Source organism: Centroberyx gerrardi, chromosome 1 (genome assembly GCF_048128805.1).
Source record: "Centroberyx gerrardi isolate f3 chromosome 1, fCenGer3.hap1.cur.20231027, whole genome shotgun sequence".
NCBI lineage: Eukaryota > Metazoa > Chordata > Actinopteri > Beryciformes > Berycidae > Centroberyx > Centroberyx gerrardi.
In genome coordinates, this window is record NC_135997.1 from 1,044,648 (window position 1) to 1,072,600 (window position 27,953).

The 27,953-nt window shown below is 42.2% G+C and overlaps 1 protein-coding gene across 2 annotated transcripts; it reads left to right on the plus strand.

Moving 5' to 3' along the window:
- Positions 1 to 1,733: 1,733 nt before the first annotated feature.
- LOC139930081 (ankyrin repeat and BTB/POZ domain-containing protein 2-like) lies at positions 1,734 to 27,900 on the plus strand. Of its 2 annotated transcripts, XM_071923163.2 has the most exons (18): positions 1,734 to 2,610; positions 12,950 to 13,099; positions 14,302 to 14,509; positions 14,910 to 15,062; positions 15,758 to 15,923; positions 17,078 to 17,167; positions 17,271 to 17,372; positions 19,368 to 19,464; positions 20,688 to 20,823; positions 21,717 to 21,964; positions 22,540 to 22,718; positions 23,524 to 23,629; positions 25,184 to 25,286; positions 26,221 to 26,293; positions 26,400 to 26,468; positions 26,578 to 26,691; positions 27,278 to 27,395; positions 27,453 to 27,900. In XM_071923163.2, the coding sequence occupies exons 1-18, from the start codon at positions 1,734 to 1,736 to the stop codon at positions 27,521 to 27,523; spliced, it is 3,060 nt and encodes a 1,019-aa protein (XP_071779264.1). In that variant the 3' UTR covers positions 27,524 to 27,900. The 2 variants fall into 2 exon arrangements, with proteins under 2 accessions (XP_071779264.1, XP_071779263.1); XM_071923162.2 differs by having other exon boundaries at positions 27,278 to 27,900.
- Positions 27,901 to 27,953: the final 53 nt, after the last annotated feature.

Sequence of the window (27,953 nt, forward strand, 5' to 3'; positions counted from 1 at the left end):
GATGTTGACTGTTTTAGTTTTAAGATTGCAATAATCTGAACACATTTTGAAGAAGTATGTTTCAGAAATACCCAGAGTGGATCCAAATTGCCTGTAGTTTCCTCTATATTGGGTTTAATTCAGAGATGAAGTTTTAGTTTGTAAGGCATAGCCAAGCACCCCCCCTCCCCCAACACACACACACACACACACACATACACACATACATGAACCTAACAGAGGAAGTGTTTTGTGTGCATTTTTGCTTAGCTACAAATTTGTTGTACATGGACATATACCTGTTGTAAAGAGCGGTTCAGCGTGTGAGACGTGGATGAAACCCTGGAGCTCTACATGATGGAAATAATACAACTTTTATCTTCCTTGATTCTGTGTCTTTCCTCTGTCTGCAGTAAAGAGTGGAGAGAAAGGTGAATATGTCTGTTTTTCTGACTGAAGGGCAGAAAGCTGATTGAATTATATTATGCTATATGATTGAATATCAATGTAAAACAAGTCTGAGAACAAACCTTCACAGTCACATATGACAGTGGGTCTCAAGCCGAGTCCTCAGGCTGCAGAACCCTCCTGGTCTTCATTGAAGCCATCTAATCAGGGACTGGTTTAGATCTGGGATGCCAGGTGAATGCAAATAACAACCTGGTAGGATGGAAAACCAGCAGGGTTTTGGTACTGGATGACCAGGATTGAGAACCACTAACACATGACATATACAGTATATATGGTGATGATGATCCTATGTACTCCGGTCCTTGAGGTCCGGTGTCCTGCAGGCCTGCAGGGAGGAACAAAAAAATTGCAGGACACAGGATCTGACACAGGACCGGGATGAGTAGGCCTACACAGATCAGTGGTGTCCAGTCAGGTGCCATGGAGTGCTGAGAGTCCATTCCAGCCAAAACATGCACCAGACTCTCAGCTCTCCATGGCAGACTGGACACCACTGATCAAACCAGCCAGAGAACACCAGAAAACAGGTGATTTTGCCTCCACAATAAATGCATAAAATGAGGGATTATTGGGATATGAAAAAATACTCTCAAAATATCTCAGTATCACTATCTCAAAATACTCTATTACTAATACTAATTATTACATTGAATTGGAGTAAAACCTGCTATAGCATATATGATATCTTGCTTAGGCCTACATGGCTATGAATATAGCCTATACTGCAAGGAGTGATTTTATTCACATTTCATTCAGTACAGAAAATCCTCAAATTGATTCTTTATGTTCACTTTGGTCCTTTGTGTCACTAAAAGAACAAAACACTGCAACACGTTCGTCAAAAGTGCTTTTATTTTGAAAGATAGGCCTACAACCGTAAGTCCTATTTGTTCCTTCTGGAAAACTTGACACCGACAGCATAATTCTACTCAGGTGGTTTCAGGTGAGACGATTCGTTTTAACCAGACTGTATTGTGTCCACACGATGGCGCTGTACGGCAGTAGTAAACAGAGTCATTACATTATTGGACGCTGGCTCTGATTGGTCCGTCGTGCGTAATGCACTTTTCATCCCCCTTCATATTTTGGTAACTTCTGGCACAACCAGCCAGACTTGTTCCAGCTGTCGGTTCTTGGCAGTTTGCCTTCATTCCAACTTCTGAGATCTACATCTACTGGGACTGAAACGTCGCTTTTAATGGAAAAGATTTGGTCTTTTTGTGATTGTGCATAAAGTTATTGGCACATTTAAAAAACAAAAAAAATCTAACACAACTTCTGTCATGTCGAGCAGTCTCTTGATGAAAACCCTGGAGGACCTGAGCCTGGATCCGGGCTATGTGGCCGGGGACTCCTGCCCGTCCCTCAGCCTGTCCTCCTCCGACAGGTCGAGGCAGTCTCATTCCCACATGAGCTCTCCTCAGCGGGGAGCCTGGTGGCAGCACGCCGGCTCTCTGTACAGCAGGAACGGCAGCTGGGACACGGTGAGCACGGTGCCGGAGGACGCGGCGGACATCCTGGCCAAGTGTCCCTGTCTGCCGGAGCTGGAGGAGTATCCCTGGACCGAGCAGGAGCTGCGGGAAGTCGTGCGTAAAGTCGCCGGGTCGGACGCGTCGTTCACCGGGGACGCTGTTCACCGGCTGTCGGTTCTCCTGCGCAGGGCCTTGGTCCGGATCTCCAGAGAGGCGCAGCGGCTGAGCGAGCTCCACAGGCGGTGCACACGGCAGGAGGTCCAGAGCGCGGTGAGCCTGGTGCTGAGCTGGAGCCTGGCGGAGAGGTGCGCGACCTCCACGGTGAAGGCCGTGTCCCTGCACTGCATGAGCTCCGGGGACACCGTGCGTCAGCGGGGCAAATCTGCGCGCTGCGGGCTGAAGCTATCCGTGGGTCGGTTCTTCAGGTGGATGGTGGAAACGCGCGTGTCGGTGCGTGTGCACGAGTACGCGGCCGTCTGCCTGACAGCGTGCGTGGAGAGTCTGGCCGAGGAGGTGGCGGGCCGGGCGCTGCAGGCGGCGAGGCTGACCGGGGAGGAGGGCGGGGGCGGCGGGGTCACCTGCTGCCCGGTGACCGCAGAGCTGCTGGAGGGAACCGTGAACGGCGACGCGGAGCTGTGGGGGCTGCTGCAGGGCTGTGAGCATCTGATATGTGGCAGAAATGCCAATGGTGAGTTCAACTATCTCATGACACCAACTTTTCTCTCTTTTTTTCATCAAAGTACAAATTACTGCGCACATTTCCCACTAAATTAAATTAAATTAAATTAAATTAAATTAAATTAAATTAAATTAAAAACGTTAACCCTTGGGAAGAGTTTTGCTCATGTTCCTTCCATTTTGCCTGCAGTGACTATTAATGATCAGCCCTTCTCCTTAAATTTCACTCTTATTATACTTTGTAAATCCTGCAAGATTTTAGGGGAAGCAAAATGAAAATCATATAGGATTCTATAGGAAAGAGATCTCTTGGCATCTGCATCTGTCTTCACATACACACACACACACACACACACACACACACAAAATGTAAAGAACACACACTCTCTCAAAACCCGAGTATATTTCTCCTCTCTTCTCTATTATCCATTCAGGTAATAGCCTCTATCTGTGAGAAAGATCGAGCAATATCAGAGACCTAAAGGATGAAAGCAATTGTTCCACTGAGCCACATACATCATACTGGGAACCATCACAAGGCCTGTGTGTCTGTGTGTGTGTGTGTGTGTGTGTGAGAGAGAGAGAGAGAGAGAGGCTGACAACACACTGGCTGGATGCACAGGGGTCAGTCTGTCGTCATCGGTTGGTTAGCATGTGGATGAATCCTGCTGTAACAAAGGGTGAGATTCTGGTTCACTGACACACAACACTGTCATCCTGTCTGTCAGCAGCGGGCCTCTCTCTGAGCGGGACGACTCTGCACCAGAAACCCCCCAAAACAGCCTCCGTCTCCGGTCTGACCCTGTTAAATTGCTGAGAGAATAGTCTGGATAATTAGTGCTGGTTTTAGAAGTCTACCGATCCCGTGACAAGGTTCCAGGGAAACCCCTCAGACAGGAAACAGGCATTTTGGGTAATAATAACGGACGTGGAAGTGGAAGATCCTTACTGATACACACATGTGGTCAGATGCTCTCTGGGGTGTGTGTGTGTGTATGTGTGTGTGTGGTCTGGCAAGTTCAACCAGAGACATGGTTCACAACATCCAGACCAGAACACTAACAAGAGTCTCTCTGCCTTAAAGAGCTGCTAACCCTAAAATAGTTTCATCAGTCTGGGTTTCAGTGGAGAGTTTTAGTGTCCCATGATGCTCTAACTGCTGTTTCAGAGGCTTTTCCACCCTGACAAGAGTACAACTCTGGGCAAAACACTGAATCTTTGTAGTTTTTTGGCATGGAAATGATAAAATTTAACGATATTGAATATCGGTAATATTAAATCTCTGTATCGGCCTTCAAAAAAATGGATGAAACCCTCCTTTCATCTTAGATTTATCAGTCATTATAAATCATTATCACCCACTGTTCATCAAACAAGTAACAGACAGCAGCTCCCCTGACATTCTGGGTGACACCTCGTTAAGAGAATGTCAGGGGAACTGCTGTCTGGGTACGTGTTTGATGAACAGAGGGTGATAATTAATGGTTTAAAATGACTGACAGGTGTTGATGAGTGTACAAAATATTTAGCCGTGCAAATAGGGTTTCGTCCAATATGTGTTTTGAAAGGCCATTTTAGACTGAGGTTGCCAAAAGATGATATTTTGTGTCCCACAGTCCAGTCAGGTGGATTGGACACTCTAAATCGGCCATAGGTATGAATGGGAGTGTCTGTCTATCTGTGTTAGCTGGTGTTTCCCTGCCTTCTGCCCAATGCATGCTGGGATAGGGCTCCAACCCCCTCAGTGACCCTGAATGGGAATAAGCGTTTTGTTGTTTAGCCTCTGATCCGCACAGCGGACACAAAGCAGCCCTCACTCCCGCCCCGGCTGCAGGCAGGAGGTTCCCGTCTCTAAGTGTCTGTCCCGCTAAATAAACACCCGTAGGTGCTGTCCCGGCCCGGGGCGAACAGGCACCGGCACCCACTGGAGCGCCAAGTCCAACACACTCACACACACACACAGAAAAAAATGGCCATGCTACTCTCTGTTACCTCGTTCACTTTTTAATAACGTCATGGTAACGACCATTAAAACAATGGCGAAATTGTTCTGCCTTATCCAGCGATAAAAGTGAATCCCAGCAGTGAAATGTGAGAAAAGTCTGCCGCTCTGTTAGCAGGAGCCTCGCTCAGCGCTCTGCTGCTCTGACACACAGCTTGTAATGTCGTTATCTGCAAACTTCTACTGCCTCTGCACTCAGTTATGCTCACAGAGATCTGCAGGCTCAGATTATAACTGCCACTTCCCTTTCAATTGACCCTTTATTTTTCCTCCTTTTTAAGGGCTTTATGCTTTAGTAAGTCTTTGTCCCAGCTAGCTGCCGCCCCTTCACTTCACACTGAGCCTCAAGTTAAATGAATTGGACCTTTAAGCTCAATGTTAGAGAACTTGCTTACGTAAAGCTCCTGTTCTGTTCTGTTTGCAATTGTTTAAAGATTTATTTATTGTGCACTTTAATTTGCATAGTGACTTTTGTGGTAATTGTTCCGTTTGCAAATGTTGGAAGCAATTCATCTAAAAGGTAATGTTGCTCTGTAAAATGTTTTAAATTAAACAATCAAATATACTGAACTGAAGCTTGACTTTAACACATTATATCGCACATTATGTCACAATTGCAACATCTATCAGAAAAATCTCAGGTAGATACTCATCCCAGATCATTCAGCCTCACCGCTGCCGCTGGTGAAAACGTGACCAAAACACTCTCCACTGCAGAGCATGACAAACACGCTGGCAGATTTGGCGGGAAGACTTTGTTTTGGCAGCGTAATCTTGTGAACCTGGGGGGTGGTGGGGTGGTGTGGTGTGGTGTAGTGGGGGGGCTGAATGGGGTCTGACATGTCTGGAGCCAGTGTGAACGGATGCTGTTGACGCAGACTCTGCCCACAGTTGACACAAGGCTTTGTGGACGTGAACATGGAGCCAGAAGTCAGTAGTGATTCGATATTGTTCACCATAGATTAGAGCAGGGGTTCTCATGGGGGTCGGGACCCCCCAGGGGGTCATAAGATAATTTGGCATTGGTGTCGCAAATTGATGTATGGGATATGAAAAAAACATTTCTACTATACAAATTTATTACCATGTGGAATTTTCAGATTTTTCCCTAATTTTTGCTTTTTTTCCTTGTGAAATGCTGAATAGTTTTCAGCCTCTCTGACTCTTCTGATAATCAAATGAAACGACCTGAAATGGGAAAATAATTTTTTGGTTGAACTGTTTACTAGTCTGCAAATGCAGTCTGTGACGGGGGACTAGTAGCCATCTTTTAAGGAGTCACGAGTCAAAAAAAGGATCAAAAGCCAAAAAGTTTGATTAGTAAGTAAAGTTTATTTATGTAGCATCTTTCAGAGAGCAAAGCCACAAAGTGCTTCACAAGAGTTAAATAGTTAAAATAAGACCAGGAAACAGTAAAAAACACCAACAGTAAGACATAAATACAATAAGACATAAAAATACACAGAATTACACACACAGAGGCTAAACGAAGTTCAGGCTGAACAGAAGAGTCTTTAGCTGCATGTGAGTCTGCAGATCTTCAGTCCGATGGAGGAGCGTTCCACAGTTTAAAGAGTCTAGAGCGAGGGACAGAAGACAGAAGTGACCCGCTTGTCATGTAGGGATGGAGAAGCTGTTGTTAAAACATGAGATTGATGCCTTTCTTGTCACGAAGATGCACAGTGTTTTTATTGAGGAAAAGCACAAGGTCTAACGAGGGAGCGAGAGTGATGCGTTTAATTGAAGTTGTTAATCGGGGAGACTCGTAAGATCATCAACCTTTAATTAATCATCGAGTTTAATCATGAAATTCTCTCACTGGCTCTGTCCTTCACTCTCTGACCAAACAGAGAGAAGGAAGAAGAGTTTCCTTTCCGTGAGAAAACACTGTAGCTAAGCTTTGAAAACCGCACGACTGGAAAAAAAAAATTGCATTCTGTTTTATGGTTTTGCATAAAGGCCAGATGGAGATAGCATTAGATGAAGTTTCTGTAGCACAGTGAGCGTCGAGTTACTCCCGCTCTCCGCTCCATCTCGCTGCAGATCAGACACTTTCTCCAGCTGTCCGGCCCTCTGCGCCTCCTCCTGACCCGCCGCTGACTGCTGACCGCCAGGCTCTCCGCCAATAGGAGCTCTGGCTGTTTAGAGCCTTTGATTCCACACTAAAATGACTGTAAGTAGGAATTTTGTGTCTTTGTGAATCCCTCTGAGACACACACATGCATGTCACTGTCTTGTGAAAACCTTGTAACTCCAAATTTGACGATTTTCATGTTTTCACTGCAGTTGAGGGATCACATGGTTCCTCTATGAGTCGAGATGTTCTCCGACCTCTTGGGCTTACAGTATGAAACACTTTCAAAATGCATCAGTCAGATTTATTTCAGAATCAGATGTATTTTTGCCAGGTACATTTTCACATACTAGGAATTTGACTCGGTGAGGTTGGTGCGGTGCAATATACAAAAATTTAGACAGACGAACAAGCAGCAATCAAGCTTTACAAATAGAATTTAAATAGCAAACGTCGGAAACAAAGAAGAAAAGAAAAGAGAGAAGAGATTCCTGAAAAAATATACAGTATATACAATAAGTGTGGTGACTAAGTGGGTTGTCATTGTCATCAAGCTAAAAACAAGACTGTTTTCTTTAGTTCCTGAAAAGTTGGCATGTGGGAGACTGTGGGAGATGATGTGTGTTTCAGCAGAGGGATCAGGGTCTGACTGCAGCGGATCGGTGTTTTGTTTAAACCTGCAGGGATCAAATCTGCTACCTCCTGCTTACAGTCAGTTCTGTTCTGATGCAGACTTCACTCCTGCACCAGCTTCCCTTCTCCGGTGTGGCTGATGACACTGAAATAAAAGACATACATGTTACCTAGGATGTCATTATTTTGCAGTGACGGTAGTTTCTGTCAGGTTTGTCTGCTGTCCAAATACGCTGTAAAAACTTTCAGGCTTAAAAACCGAAGTTTCCCTGCTGCCTTCAAATTTCTAGTTAGATCGATATGGGCTTATTCATTGTTTTAAGTCATTATTATGAGGTTAAAAAGTTGATATGACTAAAAATCTTATGAAACTTTTGTATCAGGAACACTTAAAAAAACGTATGTATCAGGAACACTTTTGTTATTGCAAGAGATAAATTTAGATTTTTCTTTTGTTTTTCAGTTTCACAGCTTATGCATTTACTGCTCTTTGGCTTTGCAGAGCGATACTGCCTCGCTGTCTTGATCTTGAATTTCACTTGATTTGCTGTGGTCTTGACTTGACATGGACTTGACTAAGGTGGTCTTGACTATAGCTTGACTATAGCCTGCCCACACACACACACACACACACACACACACCGTCTTGCCCCTCTATGGTTCTGTTGTCCCGACCAAACCTTGACCAAACAGTTGCAGCATTATACCACACAGCAGAAAAGAGCTGTTGTGTCAGGCTTGGTGACTGTGCCTCTGTTTTCATCTGGACACACACACACGCTCACCGGCACACACACACACACACAAACAGACACACTTCTTCTCTTTCTCTTAGGATGGATGGGGGGGTGTGTGCATGTCGACTTCTGTTTTTATTCAGCCACACATACACACAAGCAGAGAGTCAAGGGAAATGACTTAATCACACATGATTATGGAAGTAAGCAGTGCAGTGTTGGACACAGTAGCTGAGGTGTGTGTGTGTGTGTGTGTGTGTGTGTGTGTGTGTGTGTGTGTGGGGGGGGGGGTACACTACACAGGTAGGGATTAGAAAACAGTCATTTGTGCTTTGTCCACGCTCCAGACTGGTCTCTTGTTGTGTGCGACCGCGGCTCATGAATAGATACTTGTTCACATGTTCCTTTTCCTAAGCAGCAGGGTGATCAATACAAATTAACTGCTGAACCGGAGTCTTGTTGCTCCTCAGGAACCAAAGATTTCTTTCTTCCAGTCAAGACGAGACCCGACTTTCAGAAACCCTCGGTGTGTTCTCCAGGTGTTACAGATGGAGTGATGTATCTTGCTACTTTTATTAAAAATCAGATCTGGTTTCTGAATGGATTCTAATGCAACATTTTGATTGGATTCACACAAATGTGCATGAATATGTTTCATTGTCACTCCTTCCAGTGAAGTTGTAAGGAGGTTTTGTTTTCACCCGTCTGTCTGTCTGTGTGTGTGTCTGTCTGTCTGTCTGTGTGTCTGTCTGTCTGCCTATCTGTGTGTCTGTCTGTCTGTCTGTCTGTTAGGAAGATATCTGAAAAAGTTGCAAACAGATTTGTCTGAAATCGGATCGCTCTTGGCCCCAGGATCAGCTGATTAGATTCTGGTGCTGATCTGGATCTGGGATTTCTGTCATTAAACAATTTTCATTTTTTGCCATAACTATTATGCTGCGTTCATGTGCTGGTGGGAAAATCTGACATCTGGGACTTCTAAACAGCGTTGCATTCACGTGCTATTTTGTCTGAAAATCAAACCTGGAAGACAAATGATAAACAAACATGAACTGTTACGGAGGCTGCAGCTTTGCAAGTTCGAGAATTGTTCAGCGTTTGTGGAGGTTTGTGCTCTACAGACTGTCTTCTAGTTATTCTAGTTATTATCATCCAGGGTTTCAGTGGAGAGTTTTAGTGTCCCATGATGATCTCATTGCCGTTTCAGAGGTTTTTCCACCCTGACAAGAACAAAATCCTGGAGGAAACTGAATTGTTTGGCATAAAAATTGTCAAATGCAAAGATGTTGAATATCAGCACAAAATATCGGCTATCGGCAGCTTCAGTCCAAAATATATCGGCCTTCAAAAACCCATATTGGTCGAACCCTAGAACAAATGTATTTTCTCACACGTGCGGTGAACGGTTGAGTAAGTCTGAAGTAGACTTGGTGTGTGCTGCCTGTGGAAAGCTCTTCATCCCAGGCTCGGCTTTCTGCAGATCGCCCCTGCTAGAGCTGTTTCCATTGTGTAGAAGATCGAGAGTCAGCAAATACCCTGTTCAGCATGACACAATGGATGGGGGTCTCATCTGTGTGTGTGTGTGTGTGTGTGTGTGCATGTTGATGGGAAGAGTACGAGAATGTCCTACTAAAGTAAAAGTACTGTTACTTTGCTGATATTTTACTTAAGTAGAAGTAAAAATACTGGTGTAAAAATCTACTGCAGTAAAAGTAAAAAGTGTCTCAATTAAAATGAACTCAGAGTAAGTTACTAAGTTAATTTTTAGAAAAGAGTTCAAAGTAGACTCTTTTCTAAAAAGTAACTCAGTAACTTTTAAACTTTTAACTTAAATTTCCAATTTTACAATTAAAAGAGTTCAAAGTAGACTCTTTTAATTGTAAAATTGGAAATTACACAATAAAGTGCACAAAATCTGTCCTCTGTAATGGATGTGATTTAAAATGTAGCTAAGTACAATACTTCTGTAAAAATGTACTTAAGTCAATGTAAAATTGCTGACTTTAAAAAACACAAAAAGGCTACTCACTTACAGTAACGTGAGAAAATGTAATTAGTTATCCTTGGGTATGAGTGTGTGTGTGTGTGTGTGTGTGTGTGTGTGTGTGTGTGAGCAGAGCGTGTGTGTGTGTGTGTGTGTGTGTATTTTCAGGCTCTGTGGTTAGAGGAGTGTGTGTGTGCATCACTTCACACACACATGGCTGACTGTGTGGTTTATCATGCAGAAAACATGAGGGAAAGTTTCTCATGTGGTTCATTCTCTGTCATTATGTTCATATTCTGTGTGGAATGACTTTCTTTAATGTGTGATGCTTAAAGGAAAACTGCACACACACACACACACACACACACACACACACACACACACACTGGCTTTACTCTCTGCCAAACAAAAAATTGAAAAAAACTAAAAAGATTAAAAAGTAAATATTCAGTGTTTCCTCCAGAATTTTCTTCTTCTCAGGGTGTAATAATAATAATAACTTGTTTAACTGAAAATTGAATATAAAGGTATATGAGCATTTATTTCTGGAAATATTTATTCAGAATCAGGCTTTATTGGCCAAGTATGCAACACATACAAGGAATGTGACTTTGGTTAAAAGCCCCAGCTCCCATTTCTTACATTCATACATACATACATAACACTAACTCCTACCACACACACACACACACACACACACACACACACACACACACACACACGTATACTTCCATACCACCCAGACAAAGACATTCATTCATATATATGCACATACAACGGCAATATATACACATCAGAGTCATTAATCTGGCATCAGTGCAGGATGCTGAGTGCTTAGTTTTTGTGTTTGTTGAAGCTGTCATTTTGGTTTGTGCTTTTTGGGTTAGGGTTTTGGTTTAGTTGTGTTGTTTTATGCAGTTTGTGATTTTGGTTATGTTTTCACTTTTGTTTGATTCCCCCTTCAGTATTTGTTTTTGTTGGAGCAGTCTTCTTGGTTTGTGCTTTCGTTTAGTTTGTGTTGTCATTTTGTTTTATGTAGTTTGCGATTTTGGTTAGTGCTTTTATTTTGAAGACTTGAAGTATCAGTTTCAGTTTTTTTCAGGAGGCTGCTGGAGGCTGCAGCTCTGAACTGATCTGAGGTATGTGGAGGTCTGATGTCTGTGTACATCAGATATCTGATAGCTAATATCTGATAGTGTTCTTAGGTATCTAAGAACATTAAAACCTGTTGCTCACAAAACTATTTAGAGACACTGATCTACTATATGTCACCATTACCTGTCATTGCTAATGAATACAGCTCAGTGGCTCATTGGTTAGTACTGCTGCCTCACAGCAAGATGGTTGTATGTTTGAATCTTCTCAGTTTTTATGTTTGAGTTTGCATGTTTGTGTGGATTTCCTGAGTTACAGAACATTAGATATCTGAGGACTGGAAAGGAAGTGGTCTGGACTCTGCTAGCAAACTGTTTGCAACCACATTTGCCATTTTCCAGTCTTGTTATTGAACCCAGCTCTTTTCAATAGAGGTAATCAGATGACAGAACCCAGGAAGCCACAGTGGTCCAGTGGTTAGAGAGACTGTAACCAGAAGGTTGTGTGTTCAATTCCTGCACCTACCACTGTAGTAGTGACTGCTTCTATATATCAAACCTCTCAGTGTTTTAAAGCTGCTTTAGATAAGAGTGTCAGCTGGAGTCCCTGACTGTAAAGTGTAGTCTTTATAGCCTTTATACAAGTTTATCATTCCAAACATTTCATTGAACAAGAGATGAAGGTGAAGCCTGGGGTCAGGGAGGGAAGCTGGTCCAGTGGATAGAGAGACTGGCTGGAAACCAGAAGATCCTGGGTTCAAATCCCTCCACAGGTGGTCCAGTGTCAATTAGCATTAAGACATCAGCTCTGACAGCTGACTCATTAAAAATCAGTCTGAATAACATAAATGTGACGATTCTATGGTTTTACTTGTTTTTTTTTGTGTTACAGCACTAATTCAGTGTTTCAAATGACAACAGTCTCTTGTAAACCTTTTGTAAACCTAATAACTACCTAATATACTTAAATACTAACACTAGGACTGTTGGTTCAGTGGCTCAGTGGGTAGTGCTTTCGCCTCACAGCCAGAAGCTCCTGGGTTTGAATCTCTGTCTTGGTCCTTTCTGTGCAGTTTGCATAGATTTCTTCTGCAGTTTTGACATTTGAATGTTACTTTTTTCTGATCAAACACTCATGTTTCACGGAAGTATTTGAGCATTTCTAAAAGACCAAAATACTGTCCCTGGTTAAAGTTACAAATTACATGTCAAAAAACACAGAAGTATTTAAAGTGGTAATCTGTGATATTTTATTAGTCTTATTTTTATTTAGTCTCCATCTTTGTTTCTGCTCTGCACTTCCCACAGATCACCTGTCAATCAAACAGTGTGGGCGGAGCTTGGACTTTGTGTTGATGCAGTTTGAGTTTCTCTTTTCTCTGTCTGTTCAGCCATGGTGGCTATCACTGCTCATGCTAACTACCCAGTTCTTCTTCTTCTGTTTATTCCCAACAAACCGGAAACGTAAAACGCATCACTTCCTGTGCGGCAGAGGATTTTTCCCAGGAAAGAGCGACCAGACACCGGCTGTTTAGAGCAGACAGAAGAAAAGCTTTATGAACTGGATATATGTTGGATCACTGTTGGGTTAGAGCAATCAGTGATAAAGAGTAGCAAAACATAAATTTATTTGTATGAAAATGTTGTGGATTATTACTTTAAATATGTATTTCCACTATGTAATGGAAACTATGATTCCCCTAAAAAGACAAAAAAGGGAATGATTGGGGATACAAAGTTATTGCATAACAACAACAATGCTTATGTGTGTATGTGTGTGTGTGTGTGTGTGTGTGTGTGTGTGTGTGTGTGTGTGTGTGTGTAGGTGAGCTATCGCTGCCAGCCCATGTCAGCCCGTACACAAAGGTTCCCGAGGAGCCAGTGGAGAGCAGGGAGGACGCTTACATCCAGCTGGAGCTACGCACCTTGGAACAGGCGCTGCTGGCCACCTGTGTGGGCAGCATCGCAGAGCTCAGTAAGTGTGTGTGTGTGTGTGTGTGTGTGTGTGTCATTATGACTGAGCCACAGTCAGCTACTGTGTTTGTGTGTGTTTGTTTAAACTGTGACCGGCGTCTGGCTCCTGGGACAGATCATTATGGGCTGCCAGCTCCCCTTGGTTACATAACAACCTGGGGCTTGTATCCAGAAAACAAGGGCACCTTCACATCCTGCCGACGCTGCTGCAACCCCCAACCCCCCACCCCCACCTCCACCTCCACCTCCCCTCCCCCTCCCCCACCCCCCAAAACTCATTATCTGGACACTTATTAGAAAAGGAAAATAAAAGGGCTGAGTGCCTGTATTGTTTACAGCAGTTTATGTGCATGTGTATGGCCTTCTGTAGCCTTGTTAATGTGAATACAATGCACATTTGCACACCAGATATACTGTTGTAGATTCGTACACTCGCTTCCTCAGTTTTCACATCTCTCCCTCATTTTTATATTCTGCACATCGTCGCTGTCGGGTGAAAACCTCATAACTCCAATTTTGGTGATTTTCACGTTTTAACTTAAATTGGAGGATTCCGCTCCTCAGTATGAGTTGAGAAAATTCTGCCATCCTTTCTAAAACCCATTAGATAAACTCTAAAACAAGGCTGCTTTTCTTAGCTCCTGAAAAGTTAACACCCAACAACAGTGATAGATTAATGATATTATCAGAATGGTTCCACTATTTCATAATGTGTCCATGTTAACATTTTTTGTGTTTATTGCGTTATGCTATAACACATATCACATATTTCTAATTTAGTAATCTATATCTATGAGTAAGAAGTCATGACTGCTATAACCTCTGTAAGTAAACTCCATATTAAAGAGATAGGACACCCTGAACTCACTTTTTTCAGCTGTTAATCAATATTCACGGTTTATAATGAAACAGATACATCCTGGTTATAATCTTGAAATTGCACTGCATGATGTTTGTTTTATGGATTTTGTGTGGAAAATCCTGGCTTTTTTTATCGCCAGCTAACAGTTGAAATGACTATTTGAAGGTCACACGTTACCACCCGCTCTCCCTGTCCTGCGTGTGTTTCCACCACCCCACTCCCCCTCCCCCGCTCCTCTCGTCCACTTCTTCTGGATTTTTCAAAATGGCGCAGTATAGGCGGAAAAATGCTGAAAAACTGATGGTGTCCCGAACCTCTGAGTCTGACTGTTTCCCCTGCAGGTGACCTGGTGTCTCGGGCGATGCACCACATGCAGCGTCTGCGCAGCGCGAGTCCCTCCGGCAGCCCCGCCCGCTCAGCCAATCAGCCGTCGGTATCCTGGGCGCCGGATGCCCTCCGCACGCTCTACTACTTCCTGTCCAGCCCGCAGATGGAATCACTGGAGAACCTCAACCTGGAGCCTCCCACCATGACGCTCAGCAAAGAGAGGTGTGTGTGTGTGTGTGTGTGTCTCGTCTGTGTTTATGTCTATCTGCAACGTTCGTGTTCTTGGCAAAATAATGATTTGGGATAGATGTGATTGGGAGAGGAAGCAACAGGGTTTATGGGAAATGTAGTCTTAATGTGGAGAATCACTAGCACTAACAATACTACAGGTGTGAGATAGAGGCTACAACATTTGTTTACATTAATTATACCAAGGTATCACAAATTTGATAATATATTGATGTTTAAAAATGCTACACATGGCACCTTTAACAAGCACAAACACACTGTATTGTTGACTACAAGCTGGTCTACATTATCATCACAGGACTTATTCAGCAGCCAGTTAGATTCTGTGCTTCCTCAGTGACTCCTCCTCCCCCTCCTCCTCCTCCTCCTCCAGGCCCTTCCTGCTGCTCCCTCCTCTCATGGAATGGATCAGGGTTGCCGTGGTGCATGCCGAGCATCGCCGCAGCCTATTGGTGGACAGCGATGATGTCAGACAGACGGCCAGACAGCTCCTCCCGGGATTGGATTGTGAACCCAGACAGCTAAAGTAGGAGGCCAATAAGCGTACTGAGTGATAATCAACATCAAATACTTTTCACCAAGTTGCTAGTTAGTGTTGTGTTAGTGACATGATACTATAGATGGCTACAGTAAATATCATATGAGAGCCATTCATGAACTGAACTGAGAATGCATGGTAAATACAATGAAATTCCACTTTGAATCAAATATTATGAATCAAATAAAAGACAGTTCAACAGATCAAATACATTCAATCATAAACTATGGATTATGTTATGCAGGATCAATTCTCAACTAATTTTCCTTTGTTGTTGATATTCAGCATTGATAATATACTGTATAATATTATGTGTAATTTCAGATATGTGTTAAGAAAAAACAAAAAACATTGAATTAAATTATACTTCCTGAAATTCCAATTCAATTCCAATTCTGTTTCCTGTAGTTTTTTTTTAATTGATGAGTTCATTCATGAATTGACCCCAAACCTGCTAAATATCCATTGGTTTCTCTTTCCATCCGGTCAAAGAGAAAATTCCAGCAACATTTTCAGTACTGAGAACAAAGATTTATTGGTAAAACCGGTGTTTTTAAAAACTGTCCTCAGTCCTACAAGTGTTGCTTGAATTTCCTCTTTCCCAGTGTGACCTCTCCATCCCGTGCAGCTTGTCAGTGGGTGAAGTTGTGTCAGAATATCATTCCAGCTCTCTCCCCCTGCAGGTCGGAGTGCTGTTTCCACTCCTTTAAGTGTCTGGACGCGGAAGCGGCTTCAGCCAAGTTCCAGCTGGACCTGGGCTTCAGGATGCTGTGCTGCGGCCGAGCGGACCTGCTGCTCCAGGCCGCTCGGCTGCTGGGGGCCGAGGGGCTCGACACCATGGACGACCAGGTGAGCGAGTCAGCGTTTACTGTGTGTGTGTGTGTGTGTGTGTGTGTGTGTGTGTGTTTAGGGACGGCGTGTCAGTCAAGTGCAAGGTTATGATGCAACACAAGAAGTAGGGCTGTATGATTATGACAAAATGATAATGCTCATTATTTTGCAAAGCATTGTGATTATGATTATTTATTAAACACGATTATTTGTCTTGGTTTCAGGAAACAAGATTATTTTATTGCATTTTTGCACCATAACATATTTTTCACTTTTTTTCAGTGCCGTGTTTCTCTAAGTAGCAGCAGCTAGAAAGTCTTGTTTTCACTGTTACTGCTTTACACTTATTGTGCCCTTATATACTAAATTCTGGGCAAACTTTGCCCAAAATCTGTACCTGTTTGTTTTCATCTGATTTAAAACTAAAGTGTCTCCAAATGACAGACGATGATCCAGTTTTAGGAACTAAAACAACGTTTTCAGGATGTTCCTTTCTAACATCTTTTCAACTTTGATCCTTTGCCACGTTTTTCCACAGATTCTCTATGTCAGGTTTCTCTGCTGCTTCTCTAGCTGACTTTTCGTTTTGGTCACATGATGCATGTTGCACATTCAGTGGTTGTGATTGGACAGGAATAATGGAAGTGCTTGATAAACCATACTGGGACTTTTCAGGGGAATTGAAAATATAACAAACACTTCAGTATCCCTGAATTACATGATTACTAATCGATAGGGATGGGACAGTATATCGAAATTCAATATATCGCAATACAAAAATGTGACAATATGTATCGTGGGTCAGAAATGAATTGTGATATTAGCTCCATTTTATTCTGCTGTAGTAATCACAAATGAGACAGCTTCCCATCTCTCAATCCAAATTATATTAGTTGCACTTTGTAATGACATTTTTAAATTATTGTTTACATTCTAACAAGCCAATGCCATCGCTAGAAAGATTTGTGGCTCAGAAATAAACATAATAATTCTGCAGTCAGACTTTGTTGTCATTGAACTTTTATTAGATATGAGATATTAGATATGAGATAAGCATATCGTCCCATCCCTATTAATTGTGGAAACATAAAATTGCAGTGTTCGAATTAATTGTGCAGCCCTAACAAGTAGTCTAATAAAAGCTTTTGTCGCTGCGTGTTCCTCTCCTGCAGGGTATGACTCCTCTGATGTACGCCTCCTCAGCGGGAGACGAGGCGTTGGTCCAGATGCTCATCGAGGCCGGAGCTAACCTGGACCTACAGGTAAACACTTTGGTTTGGTTGTAGCGCTCTCTGCATCGCAACTGATGAGCGTCTTTAGTGGCCGAGATGACTGAAGTGTGATCTGTGTCTCTGTGTTGCTCAGGTCCCAGGCTGCTCTCCCAAACACCCGTCGGTGCATCCTGGAAGTCGGCGCTGGGTGGCCCTGACGTTCGCTGTGCTGCACGGTCACCTGCCTGTGGTTCAGGTTAGATCTCTCTGTGTGGTTCAGGTTAGATCTCTCTCTCTGTGGTTCAGGTTAGATCTCTCTCTCTGTGGTTCAGGTTAGATCTCTCTGTGGTTCAGGTTAGATCTCTCTCTGGTTCAGGTTAGATCTCTCTCTGGTTCAGGTTAGATCTCTCTGTGATTCAGGTTAGATCTCTCTGTGGTTCAGGTTAGATCTCTCTCTGGTTCAGGTTAGATCTCTCTGGTTCAAGTTAGATCTCTCTCTGGTTCAGGTTAGATCTCTCTGTGGTTCAGGTTAGATCTGTCTGGTTCAGGTTAGATCTCTCTGTGGTTCAGGTTAGATCTCTCTCTGGTTCAGGTTAGATCTCTCTGTGGTTCAGGTTAGATCTCTCTGTGGTTTAGGTTAGATCTTTCTGTGGTTCAGGTTAGATCTCTCTGTGGTTCAGGTTAGATCTCTCTCTGTGGTTCAGGTTAGATCTCTCTGTGGTTCAGGTTAGATCTCTCTCTGTGGTTCAGGTTAGATCTCTCTGTGGTTCAGGTTAGATCTCTCTCTGGTTCAGGTTAGATCTCTCTGTGATTCAGGTTAGATCTCTCTGTGGTTCAGGTTAGATCTCTCTCTGGTTCAGGTTAGATCTCTCTGGTTCAAGTTAGATCTCTCTCTGGTTCAGGTTAGATCTCTCTGTGGTTCAGGTTAGATCTGTCTGGTTCAGGTTAGATCTCTCTGTGGTTCAGGTTAGATCTCTCTCTGGTTCAGGTTAGATCTCTCTGTGGTTCAGGTTAGATCTCTCTGTGGTTTAGGTTAGATCTCTCTGTGGTTCAGGTTAGATCTCTCTGGTTCAGGTTAGATCTCTGTGGTTCAGGTTAGATCTCTCTGTGGTTCAGGTTAGATCTCTCTGTGGTTCAGGTTAGATCTCTCTGTGGTTCAGGTTAGATCTTTCTGTGGTTCAGGTTAGATCTCTCTGTGGTTCAGGTTAGATCTCTCTCTGGTTCAGGTTAGATCTCTCTCTCTGTGGTTCAGGTTAGATCTCTCTGTGGTTCAGGTTAGATCTCTCTGTGGTTCAGGTTAGATCTCTCTGTGGTTCAGGTTAGATCTTAGGTGGATGCTGGCTTCCACGGTCATGTAGGATAAATTTCAGTGGACTGACCCTTTATACAAAGTAAGGGCATGTTCACACTATTCAGTTGTTTTTGTAGAAAAATGCTGCCTCAACTGCATTTTGTGCTGATAATAAAAAGCTGTTTGTTTCCATAAGGACTTGCTGCAGTAACTGCTGTTATCAGCAAACAAAACTCCCACAACACAGCCAGTGTGCTCCATACTGACTCTTAATGATCCGAGGAACAACTACTACCAACTTTTCTACCTCTGCTTTCTCCATTTTCGTTCTTTTGTTGGAGGTCCCCTGAAATTTCTGTCTTGAAATTCAATTAATGAGCTCCGTGCACGAAAAATGAGAGAAATGCATTTACCCAGCAGCAAAGGATTAAGTGGAGGAGACACAACTAGAAAATGGAATTAGTTTGTGGAAAGTCTTTTTTTTTTAATTCAGCCATGACCAAATCCCTAACTATAACCGTAGCCAAAGTTGTTTTACCTGCCTAAACTGAACTGTTAGCTAACCTTTTCATCAGACAGACAGGTGAAAATGTTGTGTCCAATCCCTGCTGTCACATAATAATTTTTGTTGGAGGAATGTAATCTTCAGATTATTTGTGTCCACATCACATACAGTAATCTGCCTTTCAGAGCTTTAGGAGACTGTGTTGCGTAAACTGCCCACATAATCTGAAACCCCACCCCTTCTTCCTTCTGATTGGTCAGCTGACAAAAACACGGTCAACATCACGTGATCTCCTCTAAAACATTTTCTCAACTTTAGAAAATAAAGACTCCGCTCTGCTTAAAAAGATGGACGGTGCAGCGCCTTTTCTCCATTGACTGTAGTTTAAATAAGTGGCAGTTTGAAACAGGGGAGTAACATGAATGCACCCTGACAGTCTGCTGTCTGTGCTGCAGCTGCTGCTGGAGGCGGGAGCGGATGTGGACGGAGGAGCGCTGATGGACGGCCAGGAGAGCTGGGCCGAGACGCCGCTACAGCTGGCCTCTGCTGCAGGTGCATATACAGCTCCAACATGTAGTCAAGTCAAGTCAAGTTTATTTATATAACACATTTCATACGACAGGCGTAGACTCAATGTGCTTCAAAATAAAAAGCAAAAAATAGGCAAAGATCATACATGACAAAAACATATAAGATAGGAACATATAAGATAAGAAGGTATTACATATACAAAAACATAAAAAAAAATAAAAACATATACGATAAGAAGGTTTTACAATAAAAAGGAATAAGATAAGAAGGTATTATTATTAAAAAGGTAATAATAGTAATAATACTGATTCTAAAATAAAAGTTTTCCTGTTAACCACACACTTTAAACCTAACTAAAAGCTTGCGAAAAGATATAGTATATATGGGTTTGCTAACACTTTATTTGGGTAGTCCAAGTTGATACTCAACTCACTATTAGGTGGCAAAAAGTAAATGTTCAACAAAGTGTCACTTGCCTTTTTGGTGACTCTCCACAGACTATGTAACCCTAACCCTAACCTGACCATATTTCTAACATTAACCCCAACCCAGACATTGAATATCTATAGACTACTTATTCACACAAGTCTCACTTGAAACTCAGTAGACTTTTTAGTGACACATTATAGTCACTTGATAGGAAGTTGAGTATCAACATTGGACTGTCCAAATAAAGTGTGACCATTTTTGCTTGTTTTGTTCACAGTTTGGGTCAATGCTTATGAGGCATCAAAACACGTTCAGTCCTGGCCAACTTTCAACATATTAGTCATATTCCCTGTCCTCTGGTGCTGTTTTTCCTTGTGAATTAATGTTACGTCCTGTTTGTAACTATGTCTGGTGTTTCTCAGTATATATATGTCTGTTTTGCAATAAAAAAATAATAAAAAAATTGTGTATGTAGGGCAGCTGGCAGGATTATATGTTATAGTACTGATACATTACCATCACCATAGCAGGGATGATAATAATAACACTTTTAAAAAACAAAGTTATAAAGTGCTTCAAATTCAGAAGATGTATATATAAATAAAGTAGAAATGAACACCATTATAACGAGATGGAAGAATTAAAAAATGAAAATATTTATAACAGTGGGACATAATTAACACAATAAAATCAATCACATGAAAACAGTCTGTAAAAGTGTTTTAAGAAGTGATTTTAAAGAAGACACTGATTTTGCAGCCTGATCTCCTCAGGCAGAAAGTCTGTGGCACAGCTGTAAACTTTTGTCTTTTCAGGTTACTATGAAATGGTGAGCCTGCTGCTCGCCCATGGGGCAGACCCTCTGCTCAGGGTGCATCATGGGAATTCTCTGACATCACCGCTGTACGAGGATATGAACTGCTTCAGCTACGCAGCGGCACACGGACACAGGTGGGCAGCAGAGTATACAGTAGAGTGGATTGGCTTGAAGGTATCTTTCTATCTCCAACGATGCTGTTAGATTATCATGTCGCTGCCGTCCTGTGAAAACCTCGTCTCTCAAAATGTCCAAAATGTCAACTGTTATGGTACTAAAAAAACAGCTTTCTTTTCAGCTTTTCCACAATGCATTTTTGAGTTTATCAAGTGGGGTTTTGAAAAGGTTTTATAAGACCAAGGGGTTGTACAATTTCCCTCAACGCATAGAAACTTGATTTGATTCGATACATAACAGTGAAAGAGTATCTGAGAGTGGATTTTTCCTCAACCCTTTGGAGTCTAAGCTCATTTTTGCAATTTTGCAATACATTGAAATTTGCCTTTGTTTACCACCTAAAAAAAAACGTTTTGACCCCTAAAGAATGATATCATTTTTCTTCTTCAGGTATAAATCTAGCTTTTCATATGATTGGTCCCTTCTTGTACAGCTCCGCTTCTGATTGGTCAACAGACTTGCTAGGAACACATTGAAAGTTTAGAGTCCGCACTTTCTGCAGCTTTTTTCCACTTCTTTCTACATCAAACGAGCGTCAAATTACAGATCAAAATACAAAAGTTTGGTTTTACTTTGCGCAAAATAAGATTTTACATACAACACTTACTTTTTTCATCTAATTTAAAGTGATAATATCTCTGCTTCTGATTGGTCTACAGACTTTGATGATGATCGATGGAAAAATTAGGATCTGCACTTTCATTTCTCTGCTTGTTTCTGTTGTACAAGCAATAAGTTATTCATCAACATACAAAAGTAGGTAATTTGTTGTTGCTGTTACTGTGACTCCAGAGGGTTATTATGCATGACAGAAAAAGTGCTTACTCAGCCTTCCCCTCCTCTGCTACAGGAACGTCCTGAGGAGGCTGCTGCTGCAGCCCCAGCAGAGGAAGGAGGACGTCCTGTCTCTGGAGGAGATCCTGGCTGAAGGAGTGGAGGAGGAGCAGGAGGACAATGCTCCCCAGCAGTCTGCTGCTCCTGGTCCTGCAGGTCCAGTTCCCAGGCTGTGTAAGGCCAGGATGAAAGCTCTCCAACAGGCCGCCTACTACAGCGCTGAGCACGGCTACCTTGATGTGACCATGGAGCTCAGAGCGATGGGTGAGCAAGCTGTAGTCTCCTGCACTACAGAGCCAAGGAGCAGCAATGACATGAGATGTGCAACTGAGTTTATCTCCTGAGTGAATGAGTATATCATTTATTAGCATTCATGGGTAGAATTTTTGTTGATATCTAAATACTAGAAAGGGCAGGGATTTTCGGGGGTCTTACAAAAGGCAACAAGCTGTCAGTTGAAAGAGGTAAATATAATTATAACTACTATTTCCTGATTTTGAAAATGTAACAACACTGATTTATACAGAAAGTCATGGAGGAAAGCACTTTTAAAGCTGAGATATTTCAGTTCTAAAATTCAAAACATCCATTAATCGACCACAGCTTGGTCTTTGTCGTGTTGAAACACTAAAACAGTTACTGCTGTCTGCCTTTGCAGGGCGGTCTTGTGTGCCATTGATCACCTACGGTTGCTATGATTAGGTCGGGTATTTTTCCATTGAGGAATCAAAACTACTTTGTTGAATGCTTGAGTCCAGTGCAAAAATGATCTAATATTTCCGTTTCATACTGCAGACTTATTCTAAGACCTTGTTCATACTTCCCCCCGCTCCCTGCAGGAGTTCCCTGGAGGCTCCATGTGTGGCTGCAGTCTCTGCAGAGAGCGCAGCAGCTGTCCAGGGACGAGCTCACCTTCTCCCTCCTCACCGAGTTCCCCTCCATCAGGACAGAGGACTACAGCCAGGAGCTCATCTCCACAGGCTTACCACTCATGTTCAGCATGCTGGTAACCAGCAAGGTACAGCTGGAGCCCAAAACACCTCTCTGTGTCTTCTTGTGCTGTGTTGATGTGGCTTGGCAGTCTGTTACGGTGTGGTCGAGTCCTGCTCCAAATGAAACAACCTTGGAAACACCTGAGACTGAGGGTGTTTGGAGCGGTTTAGTTGAAGTTTGTTTGTCCAGGTGAGAACGATGCCATTTGAACTCTGGCACCAGAGAGTCTCAGTCCTATAACAAGAGAACTGCGGTGCGGTTCGTTAGGAGCGAGAACGTAAACCAACTACAGCAAATTACCCCAAAATGCAAGGGATTATGGGTAGAAGGAGACAGATGTGGACATCTGATAGCCAACAGTTCCTCATGCTTGGAAAGCCTAGCAGAACAAAATGAAGTCTGGATTGATGCTCATATTCAGCTGTTTCTTCATGTGTTCTTAACTGGTATGAACACCACAGAAGAAGAGACAGACAAGTCCATCATGCTGAGATAAAGTTACAGAGACTGGATTCAGATTTGTTTTGACTCTGCCCCATCGGCAAAATCCTTCACCAGGCGGGATGACCCTGGTTCACCTGTAATTCTGCAGTGTGAACATAAACGACCAAATACAAAAATGCAATGCAAATTTTCCACTCTGGTTCAGACCAAAGATAACAACTGTAAGTGTGATCACACCCTAAAATAACATGATTAGCTAGAACAGGTTTGAAATGTCTGTCTTATCACAGGTCCTGGGTCAGCATCATGTCTTGGCTCCAGGGTTTGTTGTTCATGGTAAAGTTATCGCTCCTGTCTGAACTCGTCCATGTTGTCTTCCTCTGCAGGACTATGTGATGACCAAGCGGTTGGCGTCTGTGTTCTCTCACTGCTACGGCTGCACTGCTGTTCCTCCTGTTCCCCCCATGAATGTCACTCTGTCTACACAGCTAGGTAACATGCTTGTAGCATCCCCGGCTGAATGATGGTCTAACTCTTAAACTGATGGTTCACAAAGTGTTTATTTTTGAGCAAATAGACGACACTGTAGCTCCATGAAAACCATGAACACCCCTTGAACACACCGTAAGAGCTACAAAAGGAAACAAAAATAAAAGCATTACCATCTTTTCACATTCTGATGATAAGCTTATTGCACTATAGCCTTACAATATTCAACAAAACGAAAATCATGTATTATTAACCTCTGACTGAAAATAAATCAGTTTATATTCCAATCATGAAATATCACCTTTTTAACCTGTTAGCTTAGTGACAACCTCTGATAGAGTGCTATAGGTAAGCATATTTAACTTAAAATGAAATATTAACAGTCATAACAGTCATTTTTATGTTACATATGCAGCTTTAACCTTATATATTGCAGTTACTGCAAAACACACAAATGCTGCATTTCTTTATACTAGCAAGCAAACTCTACCGAGATAAATGCCCTTTAAGACCGACAGCATTGCCTTGAATTGAGCTAATATAGCAGCCTTGCTAGCCTAAACGCACTAGCATAAAACTCGGCAAAACTATAAAAAAGCACCACAACATGACTAAACATTAAACACCACATGAAACGAAACGATGACAAACCTTGTGCCCTTATCAGCCTGGTGCTAAACAAACAAAATAGCCAGCATTTTCTAATGTTAGGCAGACACCGTGCCATGCGGACACACTTGACGATCTACTATACAGATTTCTCCGTTTTCCGTAAAGACTCCTTCAAAATAAAAGCCCCAACCTTAATATCTAAAATAACGGGCCAAATAATAACCTAACCTTAAGAAAATACTTACAAGATGAATAAACATGAAAAACAACAAATTCTTGAAGTATGCTGGGCATACTAAAGGTCATTTACAATGCTGCTGTTGTCATGTGGAAACCTTGTAACTCCAGTTTCATTGATTTTCATGGTTCTCTCTGAGTTGAGAAAATTGTACAACGCTTGGTTATTAAAAAAAGGGATTCTCTCCAGCATGGTGCATTCATGGCAACGATGTTTATTTCTTCCCGAGTACAAGAAGGCACTTGGAGAGCGCAAACCTGCCAATGCTGAACAATTCTCCAGCTTGCTGTTGCACCCAAATACATCATTCCTATCACTTACATTGTAATGTAAATTGATGTCTTGCAAACATCCCCCTCAGGATTTGGAATCAAGTCTCTATCTCTGCAGGTTTCATAGTTATGGCAAAAAATATATAATTGTCTAATGGTGGAAATCCAAGATGCAGATCACCACCAAAATCGAATCATCTGTTCCTTCGCCTAAGGCTGATCAGTCCACTAAATTTCATGGAAATCCGTTGAAAAGGTTTTGATACATTCTGCTGACAGACAGACAAACTAACAGGGGAGAAAACAACCTTCTTGGTGGAGGTAATAAGAAGAAGACTGTGGGAGTTGTGTGAAAATTTGCATCGATATTTAGCACTGACTAATAATGTTGCTATCACCTCCCAGTTCCACTCACCAGTTTGCTTCTCTCCTCAGACGTTCACTTCCTGAACAATCAGGAGATGTCGGATGTGACGTTCATGGTGGACGGGCGTCCGTTCTTCGCTCACCGGGTTCTCCTGATGTCGGCTTCTGAGAGGTGAGATCTCTGTTCTGTCACTTCACACCAAGGTTATTATCGTTAACGAAAACTAACGAAATAACGAAAACTAGGTGTGAAAAAACATTTTCATTAACTGAAATAAAAATAAAAACGAGGCTTTACAAAAAAACGATAACTAACTGAAACTGTATTGTGTGTTTACTAAAATAAACTAAAATTGTAGAGAAAATGTCTTTAGTTTTTGTCTTTGTCAATTTATTTCATACATAAGCCTAGTATTTTGGGTGGATATGAAATATATCTTCCTTTTTTTTTTTACCTTTTTGAATCTCGCCCCTGACAAATACCCCATATTACAAAAAAAGACTAAAACTAACACTGAAACTAATAAAAACTAAACTAAAACTAAGCATTTTCAAAAAATAAAAACTAAACTAAACTAGCAAACCTGCTTTAAAAACTAATTAAAACTAAACTGAAATTGAAAACAAAAAGTCAAAACGAAATAAAAATAAAAACTAATGAAAAATGCAAAACTATAATAACCTTGCTTCACACGTGCATTATCTGAGACTGAAAACATGACCGGCATCATTATCTACTTAAAGGATAACACCGGTTTTATTATAAGTCAGTTCCAGTGTGGTGTCAGCTCACAGTCAGCATAGTTACAGATATCAGCGCTCGTTTTCCTCCTTTAGAAGAAGACATTTACTGCCATTCACTCTTGTCTAGTATGAAAAACAGCTTCCACAGAGTGAGAGAATCCATCACAGGAAACACGAAGCCTTAAAAAATCTACACGGGGCATGCATTGCAAAATTATTGGACAGTTATTATTGACAATAGTAAAGGCTATGACTCCAAAACACATTGAGATTCTCCTTTAAAATAACTCTTTAAGATCCCTAGTTGTTATGTAATGTGTGTGTGTGTTAAGTGATGTTCTGGTGTGTGTTTCCCCCGCCAGGTTTCGGTGCATGCTCGGCGATTCCCCCGACAACATCATCCACGTCAGTCACATGACCTACAGCACATTCCAGGTGGGACGGAAACGACAAACTCACTTGTTAACGAGGGCTTTGGATGGATCATACTGACACTTCACTGTATACTTCTACATGTTAAAGCGTGCATCTTTCCCTGCAGATGATGATGAAATCTCTGTACTGTGGGGGAACAGAGGGAGTGAGCGTGTCGTACTCTGATGCCATGAAGGTAAAGTCGCTGACCTGCTGCTTTGCCAGTCCAACACTAGGTGGAGTCTGTTAGAGTTACTGCTGACTGCTCAGAGGGTTTTAATAAATCTGTTCTGATTGTGTTGTAGCTGCTGCCAGTGGCCGCTTTCTTCCAACTCAAAGGGCTGCAGAGGTGCTGTGAGATGCAGCTGTCGCAAAGTCTGACTCTGGACAACGCTGTGCACATCTACCACACTGCTAAGGTAAGAGGAAAACTGACATGACTTCAGCATCTCTAATTTTGGTTATTTTCATGTTTTAACTTCAACTGAGGGATTACATGGTTCTCAACAGCCGTGGTTCTTAACCTTTTTGGCTCATCATGACGCCTCAAAACAAAGCGACGCCTCCTCGCCTCCTGATCACTGGCTGCATAATGCAGAGAAGTGAACAGTTCAACCAATTAATGATTTTCCCTTTTCAGGTTGTTTCATTTGATTAATTATCAGAGGAAGAGGCCGAGAGGCTGAAGCTATAATTACAGAAATCAGAAAAAATACACATCATAAATTTGCATAAATAAATGTTTAAATGTATAAATATTTTTTTCCTATCCTAAAAATCATCTCAGGACGCCCAAAATGATACATTTTGGCGGTTTTTCTTAGTTCCTGAAAAGTTGACATTTTGGAGATTTTCACCTTCCTTTTTAAAGTTATTTAAGTGTTTCAAGCCCTGATTTGCTATCAGGGTATGACTATGACTATGACTATGACTATGACTGCAGCTAAGCATAATCCTCTGTGTGTATATGTGTGCGTGTGTGTGTGTGTGTGTGTGTGTGTGTAGCACCACGGAGCATCTGAACTCTGGAGGTTTTGTGAAGGATTCTTCCTCCAGAACATGGAGCAGCTCCTGGAGAGAGAGGACTTCCACCGCCTGATGCTGGGAGGGGCCGGTCAGGACCTGCTGTGCCCCGGGACGGACACCCACGCTGGGCCAGGACCGGACCGGCTCCCCCCCGCCCTCCTGACGGACCTGGAGGCCACGCTGGTCCACAGACTGTACACACTCTACTCCGCGTGTCGAGAGTAAACACAACCCTCGACTCGGGTGTCATTGGTGTTAAGAAGAACTGCAATGTATGGGAATATTAGCCATAAAGCTCCACTTTAGTCTGATTAGTGAGATCATGTTAGTGTAGATGAAGAATACACTGCAAAAAATGCCCATCTTAACGAGTCATTCATCTTAAAATCTTATTTTTCTTAACACAAGTGAACACTTCTGCCAATGTAGTTTCACTTGTTTCAGGAATTTTCTAGAAAAAGTATTTGTATTTTGAAACAAAGCAGAATAAGGAAGATCATGCAGCTAGCACCAGGAAAACGACTTGATTCAAGAAAAGCTTTTGCATTGGGAACAAGTGAAATTACCGCAGTCCATTGGCAGGTTTTGTTTGTTTGTTTTAAGAAAAGAAGATTTCAAAACTCAACACTAAATCTCTTGTTAAGATGGATATTTT

Excerpts from the sequence above, each read along its gene's own strand:
- LOC139930081 (XM_071923162.2), top strand. The coding sequence starts at position 1,734 with ATGTCGAGCAGTCTCTTGATGAAAACCCTGGAGGACCTGAGCCTGGAT. Across the intron at positions 13,100-14,301 it reads GGGCAGCATCGCAGAGCTCA|GTGACCTGGTGTCTCGGGCG; the intron begins GTAAGTGTGTGT and ends TTTCCCCTGCAG. Across the intron at positions 15,924-17,077 it reads TCGACACCATGGACGACCAG|GGTATGACTCCTCTGATGTA; the intron begins GTGAGCGAGTCA and ends CCTCTCCTGCAG.